The following is an 11,177-nucleotide window of genomic DNA, read 5'->3' as shown; positions in this document are numbered from 1 at the left end:
CAACTTTTCTCCCATATAAGATGACTCTCCTTACCTCTACCCTCCATAGATAAAACTTATTTGCAATATATTAATTATTTATATTTAGTGTCAACTACGTAATCGGCCCTCTATGTTCAAAGAATCAATGTTACCATTTTATCACAATATGATAAAATCTTTAAATAATATGACTATTTTAATTTTATCTTGTTATTTGTTATTTCTAGAATGTATCATGGCGTAGAAGAAGTTTTATTCATATCAAGATTCTATAGGCTCTCTTTCCAATTTTAAACTATTTTAACTTTATTTTGACACTACATCTATAAACTTTTTCTTCATGTGACATTAAATTAAATAAGAATAAAATAATTACAAACATAATCAAAAAATTATTGTGAAAATAGTGATTGCATAACTGAGAAATGGTTATTGGAAATACAACCGTGTCAAAAGGGTTAGTTTACAGACAAAAGACTACTATTACTATAACATAACGCAATATCTATAGGTAGCTATAAAAAAGACATCGTCCATTCTCTCGTTCCCTGCGTATGGCATGGCAAGTACTATCTTATTATATTACTACGAAAGCCTTTAAAAGGCTCAACGACTTTAGATACTAAGTACCTACATAATAATGTTCAAATAATGGGATCGTGCGACGATCAGATTTGACGATTCCACGCCCTGCGTAGGCGCATGTTCGCAGCCCAATACCGTTTTATTTCGCAGTACTATTACAGTATTTTTGCAAAAGAAAATATGGCTTATACTTGTTAGAAAGTTAATTAATGCCAAGTCGGCAATACAAAGTCAGCTCATGCGCCTGCTTTGTGCTCTTCGTATGTTTTAGCACCAATAAGAAGCAATATGATTAATAGTTTGCGTCCATTGGTTTATATTACAGTTTTACGGCCTTACGAGTCATAATGTCTGTCCCAAATGATTGCAATTAATCGAGAGATATCGGGACCAAATATAAGTCGATTGCGCAGACTAAGCAACGTTCATTAAAGTCAGTAAATGGATGAACGACCATCTTCAGAGGTTAGATGTAGGTAGAATTTTGCATACTTCGGTTGCGGCTCGGATAACAAACAACCATTAGCCAAGATAATTTCTTTTTTATACTTATAGTGCTATCGCTCAAGTCCTTTTGATATATAGCAGATGTAACTTACATTTGCACATACATAATTTTTTTTTGTTTCTAAATATTTTTTTTTTTAGGGTTTTTACAGAACAGCTGCATGTCAGCCCTATTGTAACCTAATAAACATTAACCTCTGTATTTTATTATTAACAAATAATCTAAACAAGTGGCACGCCTCGATGGAGTCTGGTCTTCCTAATAGGTTATGAAACACGCCAACGTGCATCTTGTTTAGATTTAAACATGCATACTGTATAACGTGAAACGAATATCCGTGGTATTTAAAACATTCCATTTTAAAAACGGAGATTCGATTTCCGTTGTAGTTGGTAACCTAAGCTTGTCTCCAGGAAAGGAAAGGAAAGCTTTCTATTATATGTGCCAAATATCATCAAAATCAGTCAAACATATAAACAAACTAACAACTTTGCATTTCTTCTTCTTCGCCCTAGCCTTATCCCATCATTTGGGGTCGGCTCTCCTCGTCTTTCTGCGCCAGGACTCTCTGTCTTGGGTTGTCACGTCAATTAGATTTGTGTTTTTAATATCCTTGGCCACCGTCGTCCACCACGTGGAAGCAGGGCGCCCTCTTTTTCTTTTATGTTCAGGGAGTGCCAAGGCTTTTCGCACGGCGTGATCGTCACCGCGCCGCATAACGTGCCCGTACCACCGTAGTCTGCCTTCCGTCATTTTGTCGGTTATATGGGCGACCTTATAACTGCCTCTGATGTATTCATTACGCACTTTATCGAGTCTTGTTACACCTGCTGCCCATCTCAACATCTTCATCTCGTTAACGTGCAGTTTTTGCTCATGCGTCCTTTTTGTCGCCCAGCACTCCGCGCCGTACAACAAAGCAGGGCGAACCGCGATTTTATACACCTTTCCCTTGGTCTTTAAGGGCATTCTGTTATCACAGAACACTCCAGATAATGCTCGCCATCGTAGCCATGCGGTGTTCACTCTGTGTGTCACATCTTCATCTACTGTTGCTGTTGTTGTTAACATAGACCCCAGGTACTTACATTTTTGGACTTTCGGTAGTGGTTGTGCATCTAGCATGATTGCCGCACCGGATGATTGACTATCGCTAAAATTACATTCAAGGTGCTCTGTTTTACTTCGACTAATGCGTAGGCCGTTGGTTTCTAGAGCAAGCCTCCATTTCTGAAGGGTGTCTTGTAGTTCTTTTGGGTTCTTATCCATAATTACAATGTCATCTGCGTACAGCAAACACCAAGGCACAGGGGATTGGATATCTTTTGTAAGGTGGTTCATGGCTAAATTAAATAGGAACGGGCTAGGAGTCGATCCTTGGTGGACCCCGACATTAAATGCAAAGGGCTTACTCAATCCTGCCATACTTTTAACTTGTGTAGTTACTCGGTCATACATATCACTAAGACAATATAGTGCTCTGGGATGCATTGTGCTCGCATGGCATGCCAAACCAATTACGGGGTACTCTGTCGAATGCCTTTTCCAGATCTATAAATACGAGATGCAAGTCTTCACAATTTAACCGGTGCTTTTCCATTACAATCCGTACGGTCTGAATTGCGTCAGTAGTAGATTTTGATGGCGTAAATCCGTGCTGTTGTTCTGATGTGGTGACAAGTTGGTGCAAACGATTATGAAGAATTCGCTCCCAAATTTTTAATGTGTTTGATGTAAGTTTCACTCCTCTGTAATTACTGCAATCGCTGATATCTCCCTTGTTTTTATAAAATGGTATAAAAACAAGGGAGCGATTGCAGTAATTTATGACATTTTAATGCATATATATCACATACTTAAATAGAATATAGAAAATATTAATTCGAGTACCGAGTCACGATAGATTATTTTATACGATAACTTGTTCTACAGAACAAAATAGAAGAAACAAAGAAATAAATTATTTATTTATTCACAATCCGTAATCTGTGCATGTAATTAAATTGTATACCTTAGTTATTATGAACTGCGTATAGCCGAAAAGTGAAAAATTTAAAGCCATACCACATCTTCCCAATCGCCCAATCCAATCACTTTATAAAGGAAGAAGTTAACTGACTGTTTATAGGCGTCGGTTTTCCACTTACCATCAGGTGGGCTATCTGCTCGGTCACGCAGGCTTAGGCAAGCAACGAAACCCACGAAGTTTGGTGCAGCGCGGAGCTCCGGAGCTTATTTAAGTTACAGAAAAATAAACAAATTTTCTAATTTATAATATTACTAAGAAATTAGAAACGAGATACCCTCTTGTTTTTCTATTCTTATTTGTCTGTTATTACTATTTTAAAATATTTCCTCGACAATATACTTCCGTACATCATGCAAGACTGACTATACTTCCATACCCCTAACAGGAAGTTAGGTCGCACCATCATTTATACTAAGCACGGCTACCATAGACAGGATATGAAAATTATATCCCCTGTTTATATCCCCTGACAAGGGATAAAATTAAAGTGGCCTCCTGCCGTAGCACGGCAACAGGTAATACAATGTCTCCTGCCCAGTCACTGGAATTGGCATCAAACAGGCGTCAGGAGCTCCAATTGGAGCCAATTAGAAGATGGAATTAGCTGATTATATGACTGTAGACATTTGTATTGGATGGAAGCAGGCGTTACTTTGCGGAAATCCATGATATATTATGTAAATTAAGCTAAATTTGCTCAGTATACTCCGCGAAAAGTAGGAGAATCTGTATGGTGTAATTTATAATTTCTTCAATCCTTATACTCCACACCAAACAGACCAGAGTATAAGGATTGCAGAAATTATAGCAAATTAAGCTTAATTTACGTAGTATACATTTGTCTCGAAGCCTCGCTGACAGGCTCTGAGGTCGGATGGTAGCATTCATTGCTATACCTTATCCAATAAAAGGGGTGAGGGATGAGCAATTGGGCATGCGCCGTCTTATTTGACCGTAGAATCGCGCGGGGTAAGCGTGAGTTAAGTTCGCCGGGCGAAAGAACCACGGCGTTTCCACCCAGTACGTTGTTTTTCCTTATTTTCTTTACTCGTGCTAGTGTTCTCTACTAACGATATTGTAAGTACAGTTTATCACGTTTAATATTTTTTGTTAGTGGGAATTGTTTGTCTTTTATTGCCCGGTTACCGTCGTGCACCATGTTGTGTGAATGTCGCAACTGTTGCTCGGGAATCGATACGCTCGGTGTGCTTTTGTTTTGATTACGTGCGGGATAGTGGAATAGAGTGAAAAGTACTGCGTGGCGCTTTATTTTTTTTCATCTTTCTCATAATGGCATTGTTAATACAATAAGGGTAAGCTGTTCAAATTCGATAGGGTTTTTGTTATGTATTGGCAGAGCGTTTATTTTGTGTTTAAGAGCTTTTGTAGAAAAAATGTAAGCAAAATGATCAAACCTAGTAAAAATATTTTCGAAACTTTGGAGCATATTTTTACAGGGCTAAATAAAGTAAGATATTGCTCGTTTGATGTCGGAATTATAGAATTATCGTCACATTTTATCAAAGCATCTGTTTATAAATTGTGGTTTGTTAAAAACAAACCGTGGCGTTATCGTATAGGTAATGTTCATATTCTGTAAGATTTTCCAAAGTATGATTGCAATAAAACCAGTTAGCATTTATTTTAATCAAAATGTTAGCATAAGCTAGTCTTCAGTTAGGTTGTGTTTCACAGCTTGTATATTCTATACCAATAATGCTTTATCTATGGATAAATGGAAGTATCAACAGATCATAACTGTGTTCCATCCGCGTAAACTAATAGGTTTTATACAAGGCCTATGGGAAGGGAACAGTTCCGGTGGGGTACAATCATGATAGAGAAATATTTATTCCACAAGTCTTTCATGACATTAATAATTTTAGAAGAATATCACAAACTTTTTATAAAAATACGCAGGGTAATCTCATGATTATCTTATGATATTATTATCAGCTTTTAAGGTCGACGGGCTCACGGGTTATTATGGCAATTAAAAATTATTGATTAAAGTCCTTAATAATATTAAAACAGTATCCACACAGTACACACACAGTATACACACAGTATACACAGTATACACAGATAACATCAATAGACACGTGTAGATATGTTAACTCGTTACAATTAGTTAGGGTTGACTATCCTTTTTTTTAAATTGCTTTAAATTCCTTTTCTCTATTCAATCTATCTATAATCTGTTGATAAGGTGCTTAGCAAAGTTGTTATTTGTTAATAATTGCACAAATATTTTTTGACAATAACAATTGTCAGTATACGTAAGGTACGTAAACTCTATGGATTACAAACAGATTAACTATAGAAAATGGATATTAGTCTTTATATACCAACTTTTTTATCATTTCACCGATAGTATATTTATTTTCGAAATCACCATTATTATAAGTTTAGACTAAGGGAAATTGCAGTGCTAGGGGGGCGGGGAAAAATCCATTATGAGTTATATTATAGTAACAGATTAGCACTTCACCTTTTATCTCACTCATATCAACCCTTTGGCGGCCCACTAAAGGACTCTGGTCTCCTCCTACAATGAGAGGGTATAGACCGTAGTCCACGCTGGCCCAGTGCGGATTAAAGGACTCCACACGCCTTTGAGTACATCATGGAGAACTCTCAGGCGTGCAGGTTTCCTCGCAATATTTTCCTTCACCCTTGAAGCAAGTGATATTTTAATTACTTGAACAAACTAAATAATAATAAAAGGCATACAACTTAAATAATATTAATAATAAAATGCATACAGGTTTCTTTCCGCTGTTTTCCTTCACCGCTGAAGTAAGTGACAATTTAATTTGTTTAAAACGCACATAACTCAGAAAACAAGCGTGAATCGCGTTGCAGAAACTAAGCATATAAATATAACATTTGACAAAGCACTCAGGGCTACTGAAGACAGCGCCACTCACGCATGAGGAAAGTTAAAAGGCAGTAAAAAAAAAAAGCAATGTAGCATAACCATATCACGACAATCGTGATCTGTCACTTATATAAAGCAAAAGTCGCATAAAGAAGGTCTCTGACTCCATGTCAGAGGATAACTAGGTGCGAAAGAAAAAAATACTAAGCGTGCCGGGAAAAAATCGCCCTCCGAAAGTAAAGCCTATGTTCTAATCACTGTAATAATTAGATCTTTACTTCATGTTACAAATATAGCGCAAAAACGATTTTCTTCTAAAAATCCATGTACAAAACAGGCATGCGTTTGATGGCTACGACGCTACGAGCCTACGACCTGACGCAAGCGTAGCGACTACGCTGTTTTTTTTACGTAGGAATAGTTTATGGACCGTGGGCAGGTTTTTAGGTTAAGGGAATTATGGTGTCTCGAAGTCCCGGATACATAATGTAAATACAGTTGAATAGTGTAGTGTGTATACTATTTTTATAAACTTAGTTTTCGTGAAATGCCAGCACAAACCAACAGACATACAAACAAACAGGAACATAGTTATATTGCTTATTTCTAACGTCTCCCAGTTTTCCAAAAATCTTTAATGTACCGATACGGCTGTCATTAATTTTATTTCATGTAGCTATAGATTATCTTATAGCCATATGTATTTTGGAAGTATGGATTATTATTCAAATTAAATGATATCTAGTACTCTTGGGCATTTAATGTAGTTTATAAATAGTGTCACTTACTGTATATCTTGATTGGCATTGAGCTTTTGGGGCACATCAAAAAATTCGAATTTAGAAATACTTCAAAGGTTTCAAAACAACGTCCTGAAAACCATATTAAATGCACCATGGTTCACTAAGATAACAGAACTACACCAGCATCTCAATATAACAACAATAAAGGAAGAAGTTGAGCACAGAGCAAAGAGCTATAAAGAGCGAATTAACATTCATAGTAACCAACAGGCTACTTCTCTCAGTGTCCCAATAGCTGCTTCAGCTGATCGCATGATGGAATTTGAAAAAAAAATACTAAATATGCCTAATAAACACTTCACGAAACCAAGCCAAAAAATAACGTACCCAGACCGCTTGGTTAATAGTTTGCTAAGATTATTAGGACAACTTCACTTATAGAATTTTCAGGTAAGTTTCCATAATAACGATCGCGTGGCAACGTCAATCTCGCGTCGCCTGTCGCGTTTCAGAACAAACTTAGCGGAAAACCCGCTCCACAATTTATTTTCCTTCCGAATGCGGTTGTGCCTTCATTTTGCTTCTAACTGCAAATCGTAAGGAAGTCACGCTAACTGCAAATTTGCTTATCATTCGAGGGGAAAAAGGCATTTGTCGAGGATTTATTTATATTTCATGAAAATGTTGTAGATTTTATATTTTTTTTTATTCCAATAGAATTTAGTACCTACTTACTTGACTGCAATCTCACCTTGCGGTAAGTGATGATGCAGTCTAAGATGGTAGCAGGCTAACGTTTTATTGGCAGTTATATCAATCCATACCCCTTATCGGTTCAAGGCGTCATCGTACCGGAACACTAAATCGCTTATGGCACATTTTTACGACTGTAGGTTGGTAACTAGCCACCACCGAAGCCCTGGTGGCTTCGGTGGTGGCTAGTGACCAGACAGAAAAAATTCTAAAATATATATTTCCTGATTGCCCCTGCTTGGAATCGAACCGAGACCTCCAACTTAAAATCATAGCGCTTACCGCTTGGGAGGTCGTCACGTTTTCTCTACTTCTTTTTTTCATCGACAGAGAGAAAAAAGCTTCCATTCTATATGAGTAGAAGCTTTTTTTATATAGTAACTAGCTATTGCCTGCGACTTCGTCTGCGTTTGATTTTTTTTGATGTGGCATTAAATTTTGTTGTAGATCTAAAAAAGATTAAAGTATTCAGTATCGCTAAGCCTTAAATGTGGGTTTTGCTGCTGTCCGCTGAGGAGTTCTGTCCTCCATCTCCAACCACAGTTTGGGCAAAATAAAACACATTATAACCTCCGTAGTACAAAAATAATTATTTAAATCGGTTATAATTTGTCGGAGTTATGGTGTAAAATCGACAAACACTCATCCCCTCTCCCAAAGGAACCGAGCTTAATTTCGGTATAAAAATGTCCTATATTACTTCTAACACTTCCAAGAATATGTGTACAAAGTTTCATGAGGATTGGTTAAGTAGTTTTTGCGTGAAAGCGTAACAAACAAACTTTCATTGACATTTATAATATTAGTAGGGAAGTAGGGATAATTGACGGACTAAGCATATGGTCCACCTGATGGTAAGTGGAAAACGATCGCCTATAAACAGAGTAGCACTTCACAAGGCTTGCAAGGGGCACGTCCTGCAACATGACGCCCTAAATACCCACGCCCTTGAGGCGAAGGTGTTAAGTCTCATGTGCCTATAAATATACCGGCAACCACGCCCTTCAAAGAAGCAAATTTTCATTGCTTAGAACGCACATAACTCAGTTAGAGGTTAGAGTAACAAGTTAGAGGTGCGTACTGGGATTCGGCGAACTCGGCCCCCCCGAAACTGAAGTCGTAGTGGGTAGGCTATGACCGCTTCAATTGGTCTCTAGACAATTACTTCTCACGGACCACTAGTTTTATTTTTCGCTGACGCCTTTTAGGTCGTCATCGTCCCAGGGGGATCGGTATAGATCACTCTGGGTACCGTTGAAATAAATGAACTGTTCTTTAGGTATTTTCGAAGAGAAGTAGGTACCTAATACCTATAGGGTAGGTTAGGTAGATATGCATAGTGTTTAATAAAGACGCTTCGAAACTAGGCCGCGTCGTGCTATATCACCATCTGTAGAGATAGCTCGGGTTTAATCTGATTGATTTCCATGCAGCCTCCTTTCAATCGTAAAAGATAATGTATGGATCCTAGTAACAATAGAATATAGAATTCTAAGTACGATAAGTAAGATGTTGTATTATTAACTTTGGTACCTGCTACAAGGGAGTACGTAGGGGGAACATAATCCAATATTCTGACAGCAGGGCAAGCACGGGCAGGAGATAAAAATTATATCCCCCGATTATATCCCCTGCACGGCTAGCATGGGAATTATATCCCCGGGGAAAGGATAAAAATTGATCTTCTCCAACAGCTTTATCAACTCTCAGAACACTGGCGCACAAGTGGAAATAGAATCTAAATAATATATATGTGTAATAATAAACGGGAGTAAACATCTCCTATTCCATGGTTCCGTGCTATATATAGCAGGTGGACACATTAATTATATCCCCTGTCAGGGGATACCATAGGGGGATATAATTTTTGTCTCCTGCCTGTACTAGCCCTGCTGGTTGCTAAAGGACGGGAAAAGGGAATAGGAGAAGTTTACCGCATTTTAATATTACATATATATTATTTGCATATTATTTCTATGTGGGCGCCAGTGCTCTGAGAGTTGATAAAGCTGTGGGAGAATAAATAACCGTTGACTAAAAGTTACAATAGGTACGTTATCTAAGCTCAGCGACTCTTATATAGAAGCAGTTTGGTTAGTCTAAGCTTATAATCGTCTTTGTTATGACATAGAAGGTCTCTGTTTAGTAGTGGGAAACTTAGAAGCTATTACGGAAGATAGGTAGGTAGACTCAGTGCTCTTTTCTTGTGACACCAAGTTGACTGGAATTTGGAATGTGATCAACGTTTATAGAACGTGACTAGCAGACTTGAGCTTTCTCAAATTAGCTTTTACGATCATTCGCACGGGTTCATTCATTTCTAGCATTGTTTAAGGTAATTTAAGGGAATGATAAAAGAGGTATATTTTCGGGAAGATGTCATTAAAAAGATGGCAAATTCTCTTGCGCTAAGCTTGAAAATCATTTACTTTTTGCCTTGGTATTTAAATATATAGATATTCTACGACAATACACACATCGCCATCTCGCCCTAAAGTAAACGTAGCTTGTGTTATGGGTGCTAAGATGACTAATGAATATTTTTTTATGAATAATATACTTATACATAAATACTTATAAAATACATATAACACCCAGATACTGAAAAACAATCCTGTTCATTACACAAACATTTTCCAGTTGTGGGAATCGAACCTACGGCCTTGGACTCAGAAAGCAGGGTCGCTGCCCACTGCGCCAATCGGCCGTCAAATAAAAAAATTAAAAACAGTCCAGGCTTTAAATTAGCTAGCTATTAAACATTGATTTAACATTTCACAATCGCTTTTATGTATTTGGCAGCCCTTGTAGGTCCAAAAATACGAAACATAACATACTAATAAAAAGTATACCTAAGGTTTCCTTACTTGTATTTACCTCAGCAAAAGTTTTTATTCGATAAATTGCTACTGACACGTTCCCTTCAAATATAAATCTTCTATTACGCCTGGACATTCAATGTTTTAATGTTAAGTCTTACATAAGAAAGGCTGTGAGATAAATTATTCAATACCTACTAAAGGCAGTAAAAGTAATAATATAGTTATCATTAAATTCATGTCAAGCATGGTTTTGGCATAATAAATAAGGGTGCTTTTATCGAGTGTTTAAATGAAAACACGAGGAGTGTGCTCCGATATTTGGAAGATTATGTGGTAAAATTATCCTGTTGATAATCTGATTGGCTTTATTATTGTACTTCTCCTTTCTGCCCCTGTGAGTGGAAACTCAAGCATTGAAGCAAAAAAGAAAATGGTTTTACGCTTTTTACATCACGCTACTAGAAACTCATTTTGCATACCTAAATTTTGTTTTCCTCCACTTCGTTGGACTTGAAACGCAGTAATTTTCTTTCTCGCTGAAACTCGCAGAGTATATATGTTACAGTACTGGATTTGACATATTGTTGTAAATGGTATAGAAATATAGGTATAAAGTTACTAAGATCACCGCCTTTTGTATTCTGCTTCTGTCTTTGTTTTTCTATTCTTCTTTTGTTTCTTTAACTTGCAGTGGTGCGCAAATAAAGAGTATTTAAATAATTCATTGATTCGATTGTCAGCACAAATAATATATCCAGCATTCCGAAACCCTATGAACCTTTTCTTTTTTTTTTTATTATTTTGTATTCTGCTTCTGTCTCTGTTTTTCTAGTCTTCTTTTGTTTCTTTAACTTGTAGTGGTGCGCAAATAAAG

General features: G+C 37.1%; 1 protein-coding gene across 2 annotated transcripts in view; it reads left to right on the top strand.

Annotated features, from left to right (window-relative positions):
* The first annotated feature begins 377 nt into the window (after positions 1–377).
* LOC120626846 (flocculation protein FLO11) overlaps positions 378–11,177 on the top strand; it is a 31,819-nt gene continuing 21,019 nt past the window's right edge. For both annotated transcript variants that reach the window (XM_039894621.1, XM_039894620.1), the window contains exon 1: positions 378–439. In XM_039894621.1, the coding sequence (XP_039750555.1) occupies positions 408–439 (32 nt within the window). In that variant the 5' untranslated portion in view covers positions 378–407. The remainder of the gene's footprint in view (positions 440–11,177) is intronic.

This window comes from Pararge aegeria, chromosome 10, assembly GCF_905163445.1.
Source record: "Pararge aegeria chromosome 10, ilParAegt1.1, whole genome shotgun sequence".
In the NCBI taxonomy this organism is placed as follows: Eukaryota; Metazoa; Arthropoda; class Insecta; order Lepidoptera; family Nymphalidae; genus Pararge; species Pararge aegeria.
This window is presented reverse-complemented; position numbering and strand designations above follow the sequence as displayed.